The 24,143-nt window shown below is 45.5% G+C and overlaps 1 protein-coding gene across 1 annotated transcript in view; it reads left to right on the top strand.

The window, feature by feature from the left end:
- Myo81F (Myosin 81F) overlaps window positions 1-24,143 on the top strand; it is a 387,373-nt gene that overhangs the window by 14,798 nt on the left and 348,432 nt on the right. The window contains exon 2 of the mRNA XM_071662293.1: window positions 19,915-20,021. Within this exon, the coding sequence (XP_071518394.1) occupies window positions 19,915-20,021 (107 nt within the window). The remainder of the gene's footprint in view (window positions 1-19,914; window positions 20,022-24,143) is intronic.

The raw sequence follows: 24,143 nt of genomic DNA, 5'->3' as shown, positions 1-24,143 counted from the left end.
CATCTTCCGCAAAGCTTTTACTACCTCTTCTCTGTTTACCAAATCATTCTTCCTGACCCTCTCACTTCGCACACCACCTTGACCAAAACACCCTATATCTACCACTCTATCATCTAACGCATTCAGCGAACCCTCAAAATACTCACTCCACCCCCTTCTCACTCCCTCACTACATGTTATCACCTCCCCATTAGCCCACTTCATCGATGGTCCCATTTGTTCTCTTGTTTACACATGTTATTTACCTCCTTCCAAAACATCTTTTTATTCTCCCTAAAATTTAATGATACTCTCTCACCCCAACTCTCATTTGCCCTCTTTTTCACCTCTTGCACCTTGCAAGAGATCACAGTAGTGCGTGTGATCTAGTAAATGCTGGTAATCCACAGGAAAATGAAACACGATAAGTTCCCAAGTGCACTTTCGTGTAATAATCACATCGTCAGGGGAGACACAAGAATGAGTTATAGATGAGTCAGTTGATATACAATGAAGAGACTAGCTAGGACGCCATGTTAAACAAGCGTTATCAGTGGCGTCCTAGCTACGTCTCTTCGTTGTATATCAAATGACTTATATTCCTTTCTTGTATCTCCCCTGATGATGTTATTATTACACGATAGTGCACTCGGGAACTTATCGTGTTTCATTTTCCTGTGTGTGTGTGTGTGTGTGTGTGTGTGTGTGTGTGTGTGTGTGTGTGTGTGTGTGTGTGTGTGTGTGTGTGCGCGCGCGCACACACACAAAGGCCCAGTAAGACAGCCGTGCACAGTTTACTACTTTCCTCAAGCATAAATTATTATTATCTTTGATGAGACTATTATAGGTATCACCTGTTTTGTATAAGGAAACACTACTTTTTTTATTCCTCACGAAATGTTGGACTCATAAAGTTACTTGGCTAAAACATCTGTATTCAGTTTGATGAGAAGTTGATTGAGATTAGTGATAAAAGATATCCTCTGATTATTTGATAAGATTCAGTGTTCATCTATCCTTCATCGCCGTGTCCTTCGTTAGCGCCAGGAAACAGTCGAAGAATGACCCATCCACACATATATACAAACACGTACATATACATACTGTAAACATATACACGTATATATAAACATACACATACATTTCTACACATGTACATAGTTCGCCTTCATCCACACTCGGCGCCAACACGCCCCACAGGAAACAGCATCGCCACCCTCTGCGTCAGCGAGGTAGCGCCTGGAAACAGGCGATAAAAGGCCACATTCGTTCACACTCAGTCTCTAGCTGTCATGTGTAATGCACCGAAACCACAGCTCCCTTTCCACATTCAGGCCCCACAAAACTTTCCATGGTTTACCCCAGACCCTTCACATGCCCTGGTGCAGTCCATTCACAGTAAGTCGACGTCGGTATATCACATCGTTCCAGTTCACTCTATTCCTTGCACGCCTCTCGCCCTCCTGTATGTTCAGGCCCTGATCGCTCAAAATCTTTTTTAGTCCATCCTTCCACCTCCAATTTGGTCTCCCGCTTCTTATCCCCTCCACCTCTGACACATATATCCTCTTTGACAATCTTTCCTCTTTCATTCTCTCCATGTGACCAAAACATTTCATTACACCCTCTTCTGCTCCCTCAACCACACTCTTCTTATCACACATCTCTCTTACCCTTTCATTACTTACTCGATCAAACCACCTCACACCACATATTGTCCTCAAACATCTCATTTCCAACATCTCCATATGCATGGAGTGTACTAAAAGGTAGTGAGATGCTCCCATCATATAGCCAAGATTTTCTCTCACATCCATTGCGTCATCAGTATTATTGTACCCACTATGCTTGCTTCCACCAAGCCTCTGCTATTGTACTGTACGTTCTGTGCTTGCTTCCACCAAGCCTCTGCTATTGTACTGTACGTTCTGTGCTTCCTTCCACGTAGCCTCAGCAATGTATTGGTACTCTAAATCATGATAGAAATATTTCATCTGTGTACAGTTGTACAAACAACTGCCACGTATTAAAAGAGCACTACCAGTTGGGTTATAGAGTGAGAGGCTTGTGGAGAAGGTTGTTAGATGTGGTATGACCAGGGAGGCAGCCAGCAGTTGTGGATATCCGGGCCAGATAAGCCAGCCAACCATCCAGGAGCTGCTTACCATCCACCTTATTCTGATGTTTGTCTGACTGACTGACTGAGTCATGAACATATGTGATGTACCTAACATGACTACCACGGTGACTGACTGACTGAGTCATGAACATATGTGATGTACCTAACATGACTACCACGGTGTCACATACTTGGCTCTTATATTGATGCAGCACTCAACCCTCTTCTGCCTCTCTCCTTCCCTTGTGTGTGTGTGTGTGTGTGTGTGTGTGTGTGTATGAGAGAGAGAGAGAGAGAGAGAGAGAGAGAGAGAGAGAGAGAGAGAGAGAGAGAGAGAGAGCAGTAGGCGCGGATGGAGGGTATGGTTAGCAGTAGGCGCGGATGGAAGGTATGATGAGTAGTAGGCGCGCATGGAGGGTATTGTGAGCAGTAGGCGTGGATGGAGGATATGGTGAGCAGTAGGAGGGGATGGTGAGCAGTAGGCGTGGGTGGAGGGTATGGTGAGCAGTAAGCGCGGATGGAGGGGATGGTGAGCAGTGGGCGCGGATGGAGGGTATGGTGAGCAGTAAGTGCGGATGGAGGGGATGGTGAGTAGTAGATGGGGTTGGAGGGTTTGGTGAGCAGTAGGCGCGGATGGAGGGTATCATGAGTAGTAGGCGCGGATGGAGGGTATTGTGAGCAGTAGGCGTGGGTGGAGGGTATGGTGAGCAGTAGGCGCGGATGGAGGGAATGGTGAGCATTAGGCGTGGGTGGAGGGTATGGTGAGCAGTAGGCGCGGATGGAGGGGATGGTAAGCAGTAGGCGCGGATGGAGGGCATGATGAGTAGTAGGCGCGGATGGAGGGTATTGCACTAGGCGTGGATGGAGGGTATGGGGAGCAGTAGGCGTGGATGGAGGGGATGGTAAGCAGTAGGCGCGGATGTAGTGTATGATGAGTAGTAGGCGTGAGTGGAGGGTATAGTGAGCGGTAAGCGCAGATGGAGGGTATGGTGAGAATGGGCGTGGGTGGAGGGTATGGTGAGCGGGGATGGAGGGTATGGTGCTCAGTAGGCGCAGATGGAGGGTATGATGAGCAGTAGGCGTAAGAGGAGCGTATGGTGAGCGGTAGGCGCGGATGGAGGGTATGTGAGCCGTATACGCGGATGGAGGGTATGGTGAGCAGTAGGCGTGGATGGAGGGTATGGTGAGTGATTGGCGCGGATGGAGGGTATTATGGTTAGCGGTAAGCTCGGATGGAGGGTATGATGAGCGGTAGATGCGGATGGAGGGTATGGTGAGCAGTAGATGAGGATGGAGGGTATGGTGAGCCGTAGACGCGATTGGAGGGTATGGTGAGCAGTAGGCGCGGATGGAGGGTATGGTGAGCAGTAGGCGCGGATGGAGGGTATGGTGAGCAGTAGATGAGGATGGAGGGTATGGTGAGCAGTAGGCGCGGATGGAGGGTGTGGTGAGCAGTAGGCGCGGATGGACGGTATGGTGAGCAGTAGGCGCGGATGGAGGGTATGGTGAGCCGTAGACATGGATGGAGGGTATGGTGAGCAGGAGGCGCGGATGGAGGGTATGGTGAGCAGTAGATGCGGATGGAGGGTATGGTGAGCAGTAGGCGCGGATGGAGGGTATGGTGAGCTGTAGATGAGGATGGAGGGTATGCTGAGCAGTAGGCGCGGATGGAGGGTATGGTGAGCAGTAGGCGCGGATGGAGGGTATGGTGAGCAGTAGGCGCGGATGGAGGGTATGGTGAGCAGTAGATGCGGATGGAGGGTATGGTGAGCAGTAGGCGCGGATGGAGGGCATGGTGAGCAGTAGGCGTTGATGGAGGGTATGGTGAGCCGTAGATGCGGATGTAGGGTATGGTGAGCAGTAGGCGTGGATGGAGGGTATGGTGAGCCGTAGATGCGGATGGAGGGTATGGTGAGCAGTAGGCGCGGATGGAGAGTATGGTGAGCTGTAGGCGCGGATGGAGGGTATGGTGAGCCTTAGATGCGGATAGAGGGTATGGTGAGCAGTAGGTGCGGATGGAGGGTATGGTGAGCAGTAGGCGTTGATGGAGGGTATGCTGAGCAGTAGGCGCGGATGGAGGGTATGGTGAGCAGTAGGCGTGGTGGAGGGTATGGTGAGCTGTAGATGCGGATGGAGGGTATGGTGAGCAGGAGGCGCGGATGGAGGGTATGGTGAGCAGTTGGCGTGGATAGAGGGTATGGTGAGCAGTAGGCGTGGATGGAGGGTATGGTGAGCAGTAGGCGCGGATGGAGGGCATGGTGAGCAGTAGGCGTGGATGGAGGGTATGGTGAGCCGTAGATGCGGATGGAGGGTATGTTGAGCAGTAGGCGTGGATGGAGGGTATGGTGAGCAGTAGATGCGGATGGAGAGTATGGTGAGCAGTAGGCGCGGATGGAGGGTATGGTGAGCAGTAGGCGTTGATGGAGGGTATGGTGAGCAGTAGGCACGGATGGAGGGTATGGTGAGCAGTAGGCGTTGATGGAGGGTATGGTGAGCCGTAGATGCGGATGGAGGGTATGGTGAGCAGTAGGCGCGGATGGAGGGTATGGTTAGCAGTAGTCGTGGATGGAGGGTATGGTGAGCAGTAGGCGCAGATGGAGGGTATGGTGAGCCGTAGACATGGATGGAGGGTATGGTGAGCAGTAGGCGCGGATGGAGGGTATGGTGAGCGGTAGATGCGGATGGAGGGTATGGTGAGCAGGAGGCGCGGATGGAGGGTATGGTGAGCAGTAGGCGTGGATGGAGGGTATGGTGAGTAGTAGGCTCGGATGGAGGGTATGGTGAGCAGTAGGCGTGGCTGGAGGGCATGGTGAGCAGTAGGCGTGGATGGATGGTATGGTGAGCCGTAGATGCGGATGGAGGGTATGGTGAGCAGTAGGCGCGGATGGAGGGTGTGGTGAGCCGAAGATGCGGATGGAGGGTATGGTGAGCCGTAGTTGCGGATGGAGGGTATGGTGTGCTGTAAGCGCGGATGGAGGGTATGGTGAGCAGTAGGCGCGGATGGAGGGTGTGGTGAGTAGTAGGCGTGGATGGAGGGTATGGTGAGCAGTAGGCGGGGATGGAGGGTATGGTGAGCAGTAGGCGTGGGTGGAGGGTATGGTTAGCGTTAGGTGTGGGTGGACGGTATGGTGAGAGGTAGGCATGGGTGGAGGGTATGGTGATAGGTGGATGTGGGTGGAGAGTGGATGGGTGACGGTGCTTTTTTGTGTGGGTGGCGCGTGGCTGAGCCTTATCTTCCTCCTCATGCAGGTCATAATCAGGTTTCACCTGCTGTATGTAGCACGGTAGAGATGAGTCACTAGAATGGGTGACTAGGTGAAGCATGGAGACAAGGTAAGACTAGGTGAAACATGGAGATTGGGTAAGACTAGGTGAAGCATGGAGATTGGGTAAGACTAGGTGAAGCATGGAAACTAGGTAAGACTAGGTGAAGCATGGAGATTGGGTAAGACTAGGAGAAGCATGGAGATTAGGTAAGACTAGGTGAAGCATGGAGATTAGGTAAGATTAGGTGAAGCATGGAGACTAGGTAAGACTAGGTGGAGCATGGAGACTAGGTAAGACTAGGTGAAACATGGAGATTGGGTAAGACTAGGTGAAGCATGGAGATTGGGTAAGACTAGGTGAAGCATGGAGACTAGGTAAGACTAGGTGAAGCATGGAGATTCAGTAAGACTTGGAGAAGCATGGAGATTAGGTAACACTAGGTGAAGCATGGAGATTAGGTGAAGCATGGAGACTAGGTAAGACTAGGTGAAGCATGGAGACTAGGTAAGACTAGGTGAAGCATGGAGATTAGGTAAGACTAGGCGAAGCATGGAGATTAGGTAAGACTAGGTGAAGCATGGAGATTAGGTAAGACTAGGTGAAGCATGGAGATTGGGTAAGATTAGGTGAAGCATGGAGATTAGGTAAGACTAGGTGAAGCATGGAGACTAGGTAAGACTAGGTGAAGCATGGAGATTGGGTAAGACTAGGAGAAGCATGGAGATTAGGTAAGACTAGGTGAAGCATGGAGACTAGGTAAGACTAGGTGAAGCATGGTGATTAGGTAAGACTAGGTTACGCATGGAGATTAGGTAAGACTAGGTGAAGCATGGAGATTAGGTAAGGCTAGGTGAAGCATGGAGACTAGGTAAGACTAGGTGAAGCATGGAGATTAGGTAAGACTAGGTGAAGCATGGAGATTAGGTAAGACTAGGTTACTCATGGAGATTAGGTAAGACTAGGTGAAGCATGGAGACTAGGTAAGACTACGTGAAGCATGGAGATTAGATAAGACTAGGTGAAGCATGGAGATTAGGTAAGACTATGTGAAGCATGGAGATAAGGTAAGACTAGGTGAATTATGGAGATTAGGTAAGACTAGGTGAAACATGGAGATTAGGTAAGACTAGGTGAAGCATGGAGATTAGGTAAGACTAGGTGAAGCATGGAGATTAGGTAAGACTAGGTGAAGCATGGAGATTAGGTAAGACTAGGTGAATTATGGAGATTAGGTAAGACTAGGTGAAGCATGGAGACTAGATAAGACTAGGTGAATTATGGAGATTAGATAAGACTAGGTGAAGCATGGAGACTAGATAAGACTAGGTGAATTATGGAGATTAGATAAGACTAGGTGAAACATGGAGATTAAGTAAGACTAGGTGGAGCGTGGAGATTAGGTAAGACTAGGTGAAGCATGGAGATTAAGTAAGACTAGATGGAGCATGGAGATTAGGTAAGACTAGGTGGAGCATGGAGATTAGGTAAGACTAGGTGAAGCATGGAGATTAGGTAAGACTAGGTGAAGCATGGAGATTAGGTAAGACTAGGTGAAGCATGGAGATTAGGTAAGACTAGGTGAAGCATGGAGACTAGGTAAGACTAGGTGAAGCATGGAGTTAGGTAAGACTAGGTGAAGCATGGAGATTAGGAAAGACTAGGTGAAGCATGGAGATTAGGTAAGACTAGGTGAAGCATGGAGACTAGGTAAGACTAGGTGAAGCATGGAGATTAGGTAAGACTAGGTGAAGCATGGAGATTAGGTAAGACTAGGTGAAGCATGGAGATTAGGTAAGACTAGGTGAATTATGGAGATTAGGTAAGACTAGATGAAGCATGGAGATTAGGTAAGACTAGGTGAAGCATGGAGATTAGGTAAGACTAGGTGAAGCATGGAGATTAGGTAAGACTATGTGAAGCATGGAGATTAGGTAAGACTAGGTGAATTATGGAGATTAGGTAAGACTAGGTGAAGCTGGATAGGAAGACTAGGTGAAGCATGGATTTGGTAAGACTAGGTGAAGCATGGAGATTAGGTAAGACTATGTGAAGCATGGAGATTAGGTAGCATGGTGAATGGATTAGGTAAGACTAGGTGAAGCATGGAGAATTAGGTAAGACTAGGTGAAGTATGGAGATTAGGTAAGACTAGGTGAAGCATGGAGATTAGGTAAGACTAGGTGAAGCATGGAGATTAGGTAAGACTAGGTGAAGCATGGAGATTAGGTAAGACTAGGTGAAGCATGGAGATTAGGTAAGACTAGGTGAAGCATGGAGATTAGGTAAGACTAGGTGAAGCATGGAGATTAGGTAAGACTAGGTGACTATGGAGATTAGGTAAGACTAGGTGAAGCATGGAGATTAGGTAAGACTAGGTGAAGCATGGAGATTAGGTAAGACTAGGTGAAGCATGGAGATTAGGTAAGACTAGGTGAAGCATGGAGATTAGGTAAGATTAGGTGAAGCATGGAGATAAGGTAAAGACTAGGTGAAGCATGGAGATTAGGTAAGACTAGGTGAAGCATGGAGATTAGGTAAGACTAGGTGAAGCATGGAGATTAGGTAAGACTAGGTGAAGCATGGAGATTAGGTAAGACTATGTGAAGCATGGAGATTAGGTAAGACTAGGTGAATTATGGAGATTAGGTAAGACTAGGTGAAGCATGGAGATTAGGTAAGACTAGGTGAAGCATGGAGATTAGGTAAGACTAGGTGAAGCATGGAGATTAGGTAAGACTAGGTGAAGCATGGAGATTAGGTAAGACTAGGTGAAGCATGGAGATTAGGTAAGACTAGGTAAGACTAGGTGAAGCATGGAGATTAAGTAAGACTAGGTGGAGCATGGAGATTAGGTAAGACTAGGTGAAGCATGGAGATTAGGTAAGACTAGGTGAAGCATGGAGGTTAGGTAAGACTAGGTGAAGCATGGAGATTAGGTAAGACTAGGTGAAGCATGGAGATTAGGTAAGACTAGGTGAATTATGGAGATTAGGTAAGACTAGATGAAGCATGGAGATTAGGTAAGACTAGGTGAAGCATGGAGATTAGGTAAGACTAGGTGAAGCATGGAGATTAGGTAAGACTATGTGAAGCATGGAGATTAGGTAAGACTAGGTGAATTATGGAGATTAGGTAAGACTAGGTGAAGCATGGAGATTAGGTAAGACTAGGTGAAGCATGGAGATTAGGTAAGACTAGGTGAAGCATAGAGATTAGGTAAGACTAGGTGAAGCATGGAGATTAGGTAAGACTAGGTGAAGCATGGAGATTAGGTAAGACTAGGTGAATTATGGAGATTAGGTAAGACTAGGTTACGCATGGAGATTAGGGAAGACTAGGTGAAGAATGGAGACTAGGTAAGACTAGGTGAATTATGGAGATTTGATAAGACTAGGTGAAACATGGAGATTAGGTAAGACTAGGTGGAGCGTGGATATTAGGTAAGACTAGGTGAAGCATGGAGATTAGGTAAGACTAGGTGAAGCATGGAGATTAGGTAAGATTAGGTGAAGCATGGAGATTAAGTAAGAATAGGTGAAGCATGGAGATTAAGTAAGACTAGGTGAAGCATGGAGATTAGGTAAGACTAGGTAAGACTAGGTGAAGCATGGAGATTAAGTAAGACTAGGTGGAGCATGGAGATTAGGTAAGACTAGGTGAAGCATGGAGATTAGGTAAGACTAGGTGAAGCATGGAGATTAGGTAAGACTAGTTGAAGCATGGAGACTAGGTAAGACTAGGTTACGCATGGAGATTAGGTAAGACCTAGGTGAAGCATGGTGATTAGGTAAGACTAGATGAAGCATGGAGACTAGGTAAGACAAGGTGAAGCATGGAGATTGGGTTAAGACTAGGTGAAGCAATGGAGATTAGGTAAGACTAGGTAAGACTAGTAAGACTAGGTGATTTATGGAGATTAGGTTAGACTAGGTGAAGCAATGGAGATTAGGTAAGAACTAGGTTACTCATGGAGATTAGGTAAGACTAGGTAAGACTAGGTTACGCATGGAGATTAGGTAAGACCTAGGTGAAGCAATTGGTTAAAAACCTGGAACGCAGGTGAGGGCATCTCAAGGTCGATACTCTCGCCCGCCCACCTTCATCCTTAACTGTGTGTGTGTGTGTGTGTGTGTGTGTGTGTGTGTGTGTGTGTGTGTGTGACTACTTAATGGTACAAGGTTATCTACGTCGAGTGTGTGTGACTTGGAGGCATATGGTTGGTGGGGGGGGGGCGGTGTCGGGCAGGAGGGGGATGGTTACCCTGGGATCCGGCAGAGGGAGGGAGGGAGGCAAGACGTGAGCAGCAGCTGGAGCTTCCTGTAGCTCAGCCTGCCACTCCCTCCCATCATTACTTGTGGTCCACCTTCCCTCTCCCTCACCACACACACACTCACTTCTCCCTCACACACACACACACACACACACACACACACACACACACACACACAAACACACACACACACACACACACACACACACACACACACACACACACACACACACACACACACACACACACACCTCCCTCACCACACACACTCACTTCTCCCTCACACACACACACACACACACACACACACACACACACACACACACACACACACACACCTCACCACACACACTCACCTCTCCCTCACCACACAGACTCACCTTTCCCTCACCACACCTACTCACCTCTCCCTCACCACACACACTCAACTCTCCCTCACCCCACACACTCACACTTTCCATCCACCCCACAGACACCAACCTCTCCCGCGTCCAGTGTTACAACACTCTCCCTCCACAACACACTCTCACCGTTCCCACCCCCAGTGTTACCACACTCTCCCTCCCTCCACACACACTCTCAATTCTCCCACCGCCAGTGGTTCAACACTCTCCTTCTCCCCCCCCCCCCCAACTACCCACACACAATCTAACCTCTCCAGCCTCCAGTGTTACCACACTCTCCCTCCCCCCACACACTTACCTCTCCCACCCCCAGTGTTAACATACTCTCCCTCCCTCCCCAACACACACTCACCTCTCCCACCTCTAGTGTTACCACACTCTCCTTCCGCCCTACACACTCACCTCTCCCACCTCCAATGTTGCCAAACTCTCCCTCCCCCACAAACATACACGCACCTCTCCCACCTTCAGTGTTACCACACTCCCTCCCCCCACACACACTCACCTATCCCACCTCAAGTGTTACCACACTCTCCCTCCCTCTCCCACACACCCTCACCTTCCCACATCCGGTGTTTCCACACTCTCCCTCCCCCCCCCCCACACACTCACCTCTTCCACCTCCAGTGCTACCACAATCTCCCTCCCCCACACACACTCATCTCTCCCACCTCCAGTGTTACAATACTCTTCTTCTCCCCTAATCCCCAACCACACATACTCACCACCACCTTCCAACAAAAGAGTGGTAGAGTCGTGCTCAGTGTCGTACGGTTGTGTACAAGGGTGGTAGAGTCGTGACAGTGGTCGCATGGTTGTGTACAAGGGTGGTAGAGTCGTGCTCAGTGGTCGGACGATTGTGTACAAGGGTGGTAGAGTCGTGCTCAGTGGTCTTACGGTTGTGTACAAGGGTGGTAGGGTCGTGCTCAGTGGTCGTACGGTTGTGTACAAGGGTGGTAGGGTCGTGCTTAGTGGTCGTACGGTTGTGTACAAGGTTGGTAGAGTCGTGCTCAGTGGTCGGACGGTTGTGTACAAGGGTGGTAGGGTCGTGCTCAGTGGTCGCACGGTTGTGTACAAGGGTGGTAGAGTCGTGCTCAGTGGTCGGACGGTTGTGTACAAGGGTGGTAGGGTCGTGCTCAGTGGTCGTACGGTTGTGTACAAGGTTGGTAGAGTCGTGCTCAATGGTCGGACGGTTGTGTACAAGGGTGGTAGGATCGTGCTCAGTGGTCGTACGGTTGTGTACAAGGGTGGTAGGGTCGTGCTCAGTGGTCGCACGGTTGTGTACAAGGGTGGTAGGGTCGTGCTCAGTGGTCGTACAGTTGTGTACAAGGGTGGTAGGGTCGTGCTCAGTGGTCGTACGGTTGTGTACAAGGGTGGTAGGGTCGTGCTCAGTGGTCGTACAGTTGTGTACAAGGGTGGTAGGGTCGTGCTCAGTGGTCGTACGGTTGTGTACAAGGTTGGTAGAGTCGTGCTCAGTGGTCGGACGATTGTGTACAAGGGTGGTAGGGTTGTGCTCAGTGGTCGTACGGTTGTGTACAAGGTTGTACAAGGGTGGTAGAGTCATGCTCAATGGTCGTACGGTTGTTTACAATGGTGGTAGGGTCGTGCTCAATGGTCGTGCGGTTGTGTACAATGGTGGTAGGGTCGTGCTCAGTGGTCGTACGGTTGTGTACAAGGTTGGTAGAGTCGTGATCAGTGTGGTAGTACGTGTTGTGTATAAGCGGTTGGTTAGGGTCGTGCTCAGTGGACGCACGGTTGTGTACAAGGGTGGTAGGGTTCGTCGTGCTCATTGGTCGTTACGTTTGTGTACAACGGTTGGTAGAGTCGTGATCAGTGGTAGTTCGGTTGTGTACAAGGTTGTAGGTCGTGCTCAGTGGATAGTACGATTGTGTCAAGGGTGGTAGGGGTCGTGTCAGTGGTTTCGTAAACGGTTGTGTTACAAGGTTGATCGTAGTCGTGCTCAGTGGTCGTACGGCTGTTGTACAAGGGTGGTTTAGGTCTAGCTCAGTGGTCGTACCGGTTTATACAAGGTGTGTTAGGGTAGTGTCAGAGTGGTAGTACTGTTTGTACAAAGGGTGGTAGGGTCGTGCTTAGTAGTTCTTACGGCTTTGTGTACAAGGGTGGTAGGGTTCGTGCTCAGTGGTCGTACGGTTGGTGTGCACAGTGGGGTTAGGTACGGGTTCTTAGTGGTCGTACGATTGTGTTACAAGGGTAGGGTGGGTCGTGGTCGTGCGTTGTGTACAAGGGTGGTAGGTCGTGCTCAATGGTCGTACGGTTGTGTACAAGGGTGTAGGGTCGTGCTAGTGGTCGCACGGTTGTGTACAAGGGTGGTAGGGTCGTGTCGTGTCGGGTTGTAAGGGATAGGTCGTGTCAGGTGTCGTTGTTACAAGGGGTAGGTGTCGTGTGACGGTTGTGTATAAGGGTGGTAGGGTCGTGCTCATTGGTCGTACGTGGCACGATGTAGGTAGGTGTAGTCGAGTTGTACAAGAGGGTCTCGGAGGGTGGTGTGCTGGTCGGTTGTGCACAAGGGTGTGGTAGGGTCGTGACGCGATTGTGTACAAGGGTGGTAGGGTCGTGTCAGTGTTACAGGTGGTGGGTCGTGTCATTGTGGTACAAGGGTGGGTGAGGTGCGTCGGTGTCAGGGGAGGTCGTTATCGGTTGTGTACAAGGGTGGTAGGGTCGTGCTCAGTGGTCTTACGGTTGTGCACAAGGGTGCTAGGGTCGTGCTCAGTGGTCGTACGATTGTGCACAAGGGTGCTAGGGTCGTGCGATTGTGTACAAGGGTGGTAGGGTCGTGCCATTGAGTACAAGGGTGGTAGGGTCGTGCTCAGTGGTCGCACGGTTGTGTACAAGTGTTTTAGGGTCGTGCTCAATAGTCGTAAGGTTGTGCACAAGGGGAGTAGAGTCGTGCTCAGTGGTCGCACGGTTGTGTACAAGGGTGATAGAGTCGTGCTCAGTGATCGTACGGTTGTGTACAAGGATGGTAGGGTCGTGCTCAGTGGTCGTACGGTTATGTACAAGTGTGATAGAGCCGTGCTCAGTGGTCGCACGGTTGTGTACAAGGGTGGTAGAGTCGTGCTCAGTGGTCGCACGGTTGTGTACAAGGGTGGTAGGGTCGTATTCAGTGGTCGTACGGTTGTATACACGGATTGTAGGGTCGTGCTCAGTGGCCGTACGGTTGTGTATAAGGGTGTTAGGGTCGTGCTCAGTGGTCGTACGGTTGTGTACAAGGGTGGTAGGGTCGTGCTCAGTGGCCACACGGCTGTGTACAAGGGTGGTAAGGTCGTGTTCACTGGTCGTACGATTGTGTACAAGGGTGATAGGGCCGTGGTCAAAGGTCGCGCGATTGTGTACAAGTGTGGTAGGGTCGTGCTCAGTGGTCGTACGATTGTGTGCAAGGGAGGTAGGGTTGTGCGATTGTGTACAAGGGTGGTAGGGTCGTGCTCAAGGGGTAAGACAATGTCGTCCGAGAAGGTTACATGTGTTAAGGTGGTAACCCAGGCAGTCAACTGGAGGTCAAGTGCCAACAGATACCGTTTGACCTTGTTGGTAACACTGCTCTCTGTATCATGTGTTCCATACAGCTGTTGATACAATATGTTACAAACAGTTGATAGTATCATGTGTTCCATACAGCTGTTAATACAATATGTTACATACAGCTGTTAGAACCATGTGTTTCATACATCTGTTTGTACCATGTCTTCCATACAGCTGTTAGTACCATGTGTTCCATACAGCTGTTAGTACTATGTGTTCCTTACACCTTTTAATTCGATGTGTTCCATACAGCTGTTAGTACCATGTGTTCTATACAGCTGTTAGTACCATGTGTTCCATACAGCTGTTAGTGTCATGTGTTCCATACAGCTGTTAATACAATATGTTACATACAACTGTTAATACAGTATGTTACATACAGCTGTTAGTACCATGTGTTCCATACAGCTGTTAGTACCATGTGTCCCATACAGCTGTTAGTACCATGAGTTCCATACAGCTGTTAGTAGCATGTGTTCCATACAGCTGTTAGTACCATGTGTTCCATACAGCTGTTAGTACCATGTGTCCCATACAACTGTTAATACAATATGTTACATACAGCTGTTTTGTACCAAGTGTTCCATACAGCTGTTAGTACCATGTGTTCCATACAGCTATTAGTACCATTTGTTCCATACAGCTGTTAGTATCATGTGTTCCATACAGCTGTTAGTACCATGTGTTCCATACAGCTTTTAGTACCATGTGTTTCATACATGTTAGTATCATATCTTCCATACAGCTGTTAGTACCATGTGTTCCACACAGCTGTTAGTACCATGTGTTCCATACAGCTGTTAGTACCATGTATTCCATACAGCTGTTAGTATCATGTGTTCCATACAGCTGTTAGTACTATGTGATCCATACAGCTGTTAGTATCATATGTTCAATACAGCTGTTAGTACCATGTGTTCCATATAGCTGTTAAGTGCCATGTATTATACAGCTGTTAGTACTGTGTATTCCATACAGCTGTTAGTACCATGTGTTCCATACAGCTTTTAGTACCATGTGTTCCATATAACTGTTAGTGCCATGTATTCCATACAGCTGTTAGTACCATGTGTTCCATACAGCTGTTAGTATCATGTGTTCCATACAACTGTTAGTACCATGTGTTCCATACAGCTGTTAGTATCATGTGTTCCATACAGCTGTTAGTGCCATGTATTCCATACAGCTGTTAGTACCATGTGTTCCATACAGCTGTTAGTATCATGTGTTCCATACAGCTGTTAGTACCGAGTGTTCCATACAGTTGTTAGTACCATGTGTTTCATGCATGTTAGTATCATGTGTTCCATACAGCTGTTAGTACCATGTATTCCATACAGCTGTTAGTACCATGTATTCCATACAGCTGTTAGTACCATGTGTTCCTTACATCTGTTAGCACCACGTATTCCATACAGCTGTTAGTTTCATGTGTTCCATACAGCTGTTAGTACTATGTGTTCCATACAGCTGTTAGTATCATATGTTCAATTCAGCTGTTAGTACCATGTGCTCAATACAGCTGTTAGTACTGTGTATTCCATACAGCTGTTAGTACCATGTTTTCCATGCAGCTGTTAGTACCATGTGTTCCATATAGCTGTTAGTACCATGTGTTCCATACAGCTGTTAGTACCATGTATTCCATACACCTGTTAGTACCATGTGTTCCGTACAGCTGTTAGTACCATGTGTTCCATACTGCTGTTAGTACTATGTGTTCCATTCAACTGTTAGTGCCATGTGTTCCATACAGCTGTTAGTACCTTGTCTTCCATACAGCTGTTAGTACCATGTGTTCGATACTGCTAGTAGTACCATGTGTTCCATACAGCTGTTAGTATCATGTGTTTCTTACAGCTGTTAATACAATATATTACATACAGCTGTTGTTACAATACGTTCCATACAGCTGTTAATACAGTATGTTACATACAGCTGTTAGTAACATGTGTTCCATACAGCTGTTAGTGCCATGTGCTCCACACAGCTGTTAGTACATGTATTCCATACAGCTATTAGTATCATGTGTTCCATACAGCTGTTAGTACTATGTGTTCCATACATCTGTTAGTACCGTGGGTTCCACACAGCTGTTAGTACCATGTGTTCCATACAGCTGTTAGTACCATGTGTTCCATACAGCTGTTAGTGTCATGTGTTCCATATAGCTGTTAGTACCATGTTTCTCATACAGCTCTTTTTACCATGTGTTCCATGCAGCTTTAATACCATGTGTTCCATACAGGTGTTAGTACATGTTTTCTGTACAGCTATTAGTACCATGTGTTCGATACAGCTGTTAGTACCATGTGTCCCATACAGCTGTTAGTATCATGTGTTCCATACAGCTGTTAATACAGTGTGTTACATACAGCTGTTAATACAATGTTCAATACATCTGTTAGTACAATGTGTTCCATACAGCTGTCAGTACCATCTGTTCCATACAGCTGTTAATATAATATGTTACATAAAGCTGTTAATACAGTATGTTACATACAGCTGTTAATACACTGTGTTACATACAGCGGTTAATACAATATGTTCCATACATCTGTTAGTACCATGTGTTCCATACATCTGTTAGTAGCGTGTGTTCCATACAGCTGTTAGCACCATGTGTTCCGTACAGCTGTTAATGCAGTATGCTACATTAACAGTATGTTACATACAGCTGTTAATACAATATGTTCCATACATCTGTTAGTACCATGTGTTCCATGCAGCTGTTAATACAGTATGTTACATTAACAGTATGTTACATACAGCTGTTAGTACCATGTGTTCCATACATCTGTTAGTACCATGTTTCCATGTACCATCTGTTTCATACAGATGTTAGTACCATGTGTTCCATACATGTTAGTACCATGTGTTCCATACATCAGTTAGTACCATGTGTTCCATACAGCTGTTAGTACCATGTGTTCCATACAGCTGTTAGTACCATTTGTTCCACGTAGCTGTTAGTATTATGTGTTCCATACAGCTGTTAGTACCATGTGTTCCATACAGCTGTTAGTATCATGTGTTCCATACAACTGTTGATATAATATGTTACAGCTGTTAATACAATACGTTCCATACATGTGTTAGTACCATGTATTCCATGTAGCTGTTTGTACCATGTGTTCCATACAGCTGTTAGTATCATGTGTTCCATACAGCTGTTGATACAACATGTCACATACAGCAGTTAATACAATATGTTCCATGCAGCTGTTAGCACCATGTGTTCCATACAGCTGTTATTACCATGTGTCCCATGCAGCTGTTAGTACCATGTGTCCCATACAGCTGTTAGTACCATGTGTCCCATACAGCTGTTAGTACCATGTGTCCCATACATCTGTTAGTACCTTGTGTTCCATACAGCTGTTAGTACCATGTGTTCCATATAGCTGTTAGTACCATGTGTTCCATACAGCAGTTAGTACCTTATGTTCTATATAGCTGTTAGTATCATGTGTTCCATACAGCTGTTAGTATCATGTGTTCCATACAGCTATTAGTACCATGTGTTCCGTACAGCTGTTAATACTGTGTATTCCATACAGCTGTTAGTACCATGTGTTTCATACAGCTGTTAGTACCATGTGTCCTATACAGCTGTTATTACCATGTGCTCCATACAGCTGTTTAACCATATGTCCCATACAGATGATAGTGCCTTATGTTCTGTTAGCACCAATTATTCCAGACAGCTGTTAGTACCATGTGTCCCATACAGCTGTTTGTACCATGTTTTCCATACAGCTGTTATTACCATGTGTTCCATACAGCTGTTTAACCACATGTCCCATACAGATGATATTGCCTTATTTTCTACACAGCTGTTAGTACCATTTGTTCCATGCAGCTGTTAGTACCATGTGTCCCATACAGCTTTTTGTACCGTGTGTCCCATACAGCTGTTTGTACCATGTTTTCCATACAGCTGTTAGTACCATGTGTTTCATATAAGTTAGCATCATATATTCCATACAGCTGTTAGTACCATGGGTTCCATACAGCTGTTAGTACCATGTATTCCATACAGCTGTTAGTAGCATGTGTTCCATACAGCTGTTAGTACTATGTGTTCCATACAGCTGTTAGTATCATATGTTCAATACAGCTGTTAGTACCATGTGCTCAATACAGCTGTTAGTACTGTGTATTCCATACAGCTCTTAGTACCATGTGTTCCATACAGCTGTTAGTACCATGTGTTCCATACAGCTGTTATTACCATGTGTTCCATACAGCTGTTTAACCATATGTCCCATACAGATGATATTGCCTTATTTTCTACACAGCTGCTAGTACCATGTGTTCCATACAGCTGTTAGCACCATGTATCCCATACAGCTGTTTGTACCATGTTTTCCATACATAATAAGACGACATAATGATAATAATAAGACGACAAATATTGAAGAAATGTATGCAAACAGTGGGCACAGTGTTGTAGTGGTTGTAGTTAATGATGATGACGGTAAGATGATTGTAGTTAATGATCATGACGGTAGGATGATTGTAGTTAATGATCATGACGGTAGGATTATTGTAGTTGATGATCATGACGGTAGGATGATTGTAGTTAATGATGATGACGGTAAGATGATTGTAGTTAATGATCATGACGGTAGGATGATTGTAGTTAATGATCATGACGGTAGGATTATTGTAGTTGATGATCATGACGGTAGGATGGTTGTAGTTAATGATCATGACGGTAGGATGGTTGTAGTTAATGATCATGACGGTAGGATTATTGTAGTTGATGATCATGACGGTAGGATGATTGCAGTTAATGATCATGACGGTAGGATGGATGTAGTTAATGATCATGACGGTAGAATGATTGTAGTTAATGATCATGATGGTAGGATGGTTGTAGTTAATGATCATGACGGTAGGATGGTTGTAGTTAATGATCATGACGGTAGGATGATTGTAGTTAATGATCATGACAGTAGGATGGTTGCAGTTAATGATCATGACGGTTGGATAATTGTAGTTAATGATCATGTCGTTAGGATGATTTTAGTTAATGATCATGACGGTAGGATGATCGCAGTTAATGATCATGACGGTAGGATGGGTGTAGTTAATGATCATGACGGTAGGATGATTGTAGTTAATGATCATAACGGTAGAATGATTGCAGTTAATGATCATGAGGGTAGGATGATTGTAGTTAATGATCATGACGGTAGGATGATTGCAGTTAATGATCATGACAGTAGGATGGTTGTAGTTAATGATCATGACGGTAGGATGATTGTAGTTAATGATCATGACGGTAGGATGATTGCAGTTAATGATCATGACGGTAGGATGATTTTCGTTAATGATCATGACGGTATGATGATTGTAGTTAATGATCATGACGGTAGGATGATTGTAGTGAATGAACATGACGGTGGGATGATTGTAGTTAATGATCATGACGGTAGGATGATTGTAGTTAATGATAATGACGGTAGGATGATTGTAGTTAATGATCATGACGGTAGGATGAATGTAGTTAATGATCATGACGGTAGGATGATTGTAGTTAATGATCATGACGGTAGGATGATTGTAGTTAATGATCATGGCGGTAGGATGAATGTAGTTAATGATCATGACGGTAGGATGATTGTAGTTAATGATCATGACGGTAGGATGGTTGTAGTTAATGATCATGACGGTAGGATGGTTGCAGTTAATGATAATGACGGTAGGATGATTGTAGTTAATGATAATGACAGTAGGATGATTGTAGTTAATGATCATGATGGTAGGATGATTGTAGTTAATGATCATGACGGTAGGATGATTGCAGTAAATGATCATGACGGTAGGATGATTGTAGTTAATGATCATGACGGTAGGATGATTGTAGTTAATGATCATGACTTTAGGATGATTGTAGTTAATGATCATGACGGTAGGATGGTTGTAGTTAATGATCATGACGGTAGGATGATTGTAGTTAATGATCATGACGGTAGGATGATTGTAATTAATGATCATGACGGTGGGATGGATGTAGTTAATGATCATGACGGTAGGATGATTGGAGTTAATGACCATGACCGTAGGATGATTGTAGTTAATGATCATGACGGTAGGATGATTGCAGTTAATGATCATGACGGTAGGATGATTGAAGTTAATGATCATGACCGTAGGATTATTGTAGTTAATGATCATGACCGTAGGATGATTGCAGTTAATGATCATGACGGTAGGATGATTGCAGTTAATGATCATGACGGTAGGATGATTGGAGTTAATGATTATGACGGTAGGATGATTGTAGTTAATGATCATATGTATGATGTTTTTTCTTATTATTTCAGGGAGCCGGGCGGAGGATGGGGTGCCTGATATGACAGTTCTCTCTGATATTGATGAAACAGCCATCAACCACAACCTCCGTGCCAGATACCTGCACGACCGTATTTATGTATCCTTTATCTGGCTATATCATTCCTAACTCATGCTTAACACTGAGACTAACGTTACCAAGCTGGTTAAGCTTAAGCTGTCTTGATCAGCACTGTGCTACTCCTTACCTTCAATACTGATGATGACAGTGCGACACAGACAGGTCAACACTATAATACTGATGATGACAGTGCGACAGACACAGGTCAACACTTTAATACTGACGATGACAGTGCGACAGAGACAGGTCAACACTATAATACTGATGATGACAGCGCGACAGAGACAGGTCAACACTATAGTACTGATGATGACAGTGCGAAACAGACAAGTCAACACTGTAATACTGATGATGACAGTGCGACACAGACAGGTCATCACTATAATACTGATGATGACAGTGCGACACAGACAGGTCAAGACTATAATACTGATGATGAGAGTGCGACAGAGACAGGTCAACACTATAATACTGATGATGACAGCGCGACAGACAGGTCAACACTATAATACTGATGATGCCAGTGCGACAGGGACCGGTCAACACTATAATACTGATGATGACAGTGCGACAGAGACAGGTCAACACTATAATACTGATGATGACAGCGCGACAGGGACCGGTCAACACTATAATACTGATGATGACAGTGCGACACAGACAGATCAACACTATAATGCTGATGATGACAGTGCGACAGAGACAGGTCAACACTATAATACTGATGATGACAGTGCGACAGAGACAGGTCAACACTATAATACTGATGATGACAGTGCGACACAGACAGGTCAAGACTATAATACTGATGATGAGAGTGCGACACAGACAGGTCAAGACTATAATACTGATGATGACAGTGCGACACAGACAGGTCAACACTATAATACTGATGATGACAGTGCGACAGAGACAGGTCAACACTATAATACTGATGATGACAGTGCGACAGAGACAGGTCAACACTATAATACTGATGATGACAGTGCGACAGAGACAGGTCAAGACTATAATACTGATGATGACAGTGCGACAGAGACAGGTCAACACTATAATACTGATGATGACAGTGCGACACAGACAGGTCAACACTATAATACTGATGATGACAGTGCGACACAGACAGACCAACACTATAATACTGATGGCGACAGTGCGACACAGACAGATCAACACTATAATACTGATAATGGCAGTACGACACAGACAGGTCAACACTATAATACTGATGATGACTGCGAAACAGACAGGTCAACACTATAATATTGATGATGACAGTGCAACAGAGACAGGTCAACACTATAATACTGATGATGACAGTGCGGCAGAGACAGATCAACACTATAATGCTGATGATGACAGTGCGACAGAGACAGGTCAGCACTATGATACTAATGACGACAGTGCGACACACAGGTCAACACTATAATACTGATGATGACAGTGCGACACAGACAGGTCAACACTGTAATACTGATGATGTCAGTGCGACAGATACAGGTCAGCACTATAATACTGATGATAACAGTGCGACAGAGACAGGTCAACACTATAATGATGATGATTACAGTGCGTCACAGACAGGTCAACAATATAATGCTGATGATGACAGAGCGACACAGACAGGTCAACACTATAATACTGATGATGACAGTGCGACAGAGACAGGTCAAGACTATAATACTGATGATGACAGTGCGACACAGACAGGTCAACACTATAATACTGATGATGACAGTGCGACAGATACAGGTCAGAACTATAATACTGACGATGACAGTGCGACAGATACAGGTCAACACTATAATACTGATGATGACAGTGCGACAGAGACAGGTCAGCACTAAAATACTGATGACAATGCGACAGAGACAGGTCAAGACTATATTACTAATGATGACAGTGCGACTCAGACAGATCAACACTATAATACTGATGATGACAGTGTGACACAGACAGGTCAAAACTATAATACTGACGATGACAGTGCGACAGGGACAGAGACAGATCAACACTATAATACTGATGATGACAGTGCGACACAGATAGGTCAACAATATATTACTGATGATGACAGTGCGACAGATACAGGTCAACACTATAATACTGATGATGACAGTGCGACAGATACAAGTCAACACTATAATACTGATGATGACAGTGCGACAGAGACAGGTCAAGAGTATAATACTGATGATGACAGTGCGACACAGACAGGTCAACACTATAATACTAATGATGACAGTGCGACACAGACAGGTCAACACTATAATACTGATGATGACAGTGCGACAGACACAGGTCAACACTATAATACTGATGATGTCAGTGCGACAGACACAGGTCAACACTATAATACTGATGATGACAGTGTGACACAGACAGGTCAACACTATAATACTGATGATGACAGTGCGACAGATACAAGTCAACACTATAATACTGGTGATGACAGTGCGACACAGACAGGTCAACACTATAATACTGATGATGACAATGCGACAGAGACAGGTCAACACTATAATACTGATGATGACAGTGTGACACAGACAGGTCAACACTATAATACTGATGATGACAGTGCGACAGATACAAGTCAACACTATAATACTGGTGATGACAGTGCGACACAGACAGGTCAACACTATAATACTGATGATGACAATGCGACAGAGACAGGTCAAGACTATAATACTGATGATGACAGTGCTACAGAGACAGGTCAAAACTATAATACTGATGATGACAGTGCTACAGAGACAGGTCAAGACTACAATACTGATGATGACAGTGCGACACAGACAGATCATCACTATAATACAAATGATGACAGTGCGACAGAGACAGGTCAACACTATAATACTGATGATGACAGTGCGACAGAGACCGGTCAACACTGAAATACTGATGATGACAGTGCGACACAGACAGGTCAAGACTATAATACTGATGATGACAGTGCGACACAGACAGGTCAAGACTATAATACTGATGATGACAGTGCGACACAGACAGGTCAAGACTATAATACTGATGATGACAGTGCGACACAGACAGGTCAGCACTATATTACTGATGATGACAGTGCGACAGGTACAGGTCAACACTATAATACTGATGATGACAGTGCGACAGAGACAGGTCAACACTGAAATACTGATGACAATGCGACAGAGACAGGTCAAGACTATATTACTGATGATGACAGTGCGACACAGACAGGTCAAGACTATAATACTGATGATGACAGTGCGACAGATACAGGTCAACACTATAATACTGATGATGACAGTGCGACAGAGACAGGTCAACACTGAAATACTGATGACAATGCGACAGAGACAGGTCAAGACTATATTACTGATGATGACAGTGCGACACAGACAGGTCAAGACTATAATACTGATGATGACAGTGCGACACAGACAGGTCAAAACTATGATACTGAGGATGACAGTGCGACAGAGACAGGTCAACACTATAATACTGATGATGACAGTGCGACAGAGACAGATCATCACTATAATACTGATGATGACAGTGCGACACAGACAGGTCAACACTATATTACTGATGATAGTGCGACAGATACAGGTCAACACTATAATACTGATGATGACAGTGCGACAGAGACAGGTCAACACTATAATACTGATGATGACAGTGAGACATAGACAGGTCAAGACTATAATACTGATGATGACAGTGCGACAGAGACAGGTCAACACTATAATACTGATGATGTCAGTGCGACACAGACAGGTCAACACTATAATACTAATGATGACAATGCGACAGAGACAGGTCAACACTATAATACTGATGATGACAGTGAGACAGAGACAGGTCAACACTATAATACTGATGATGACAGTGCGACAGAGACAGGTCAACGCTATAATACTGATGATGACAGTGCGACAGAGACAGGTCAACACTATAATACTGATGATGACAGTGCGACACAGACAGATCAACACTATAATACTAATGATGACAGTGCGACACAGACAGGTCAACACTATAATACTGATGATGACAGTGCGACAGATACAGGTCAACACTATAATACTGATGATGACAGTGCGACAGAGACAGGTCAACACTATAATACTGATGATGACAGTGCGACACAGACAG

The sequence above is a fragment of the Panulirus ornatus genome, chromosome 6 (assembly GCF_036320965.1).
Source record: "Panulirus ornatus isolate Po-2019 chromosome 6, ASM3632096v1, whole genome shotgun sequence".
Classification (NCBI taxonomy): Eukaryota; Metazoa; Arthropoda; class Malacostraca; order Decapoda; family Palinuridae; genus Panulirus; species Panulirus ornatus.
This window is presented reverse-complemented; position numbering and strand designations above follow the sequence as displayed.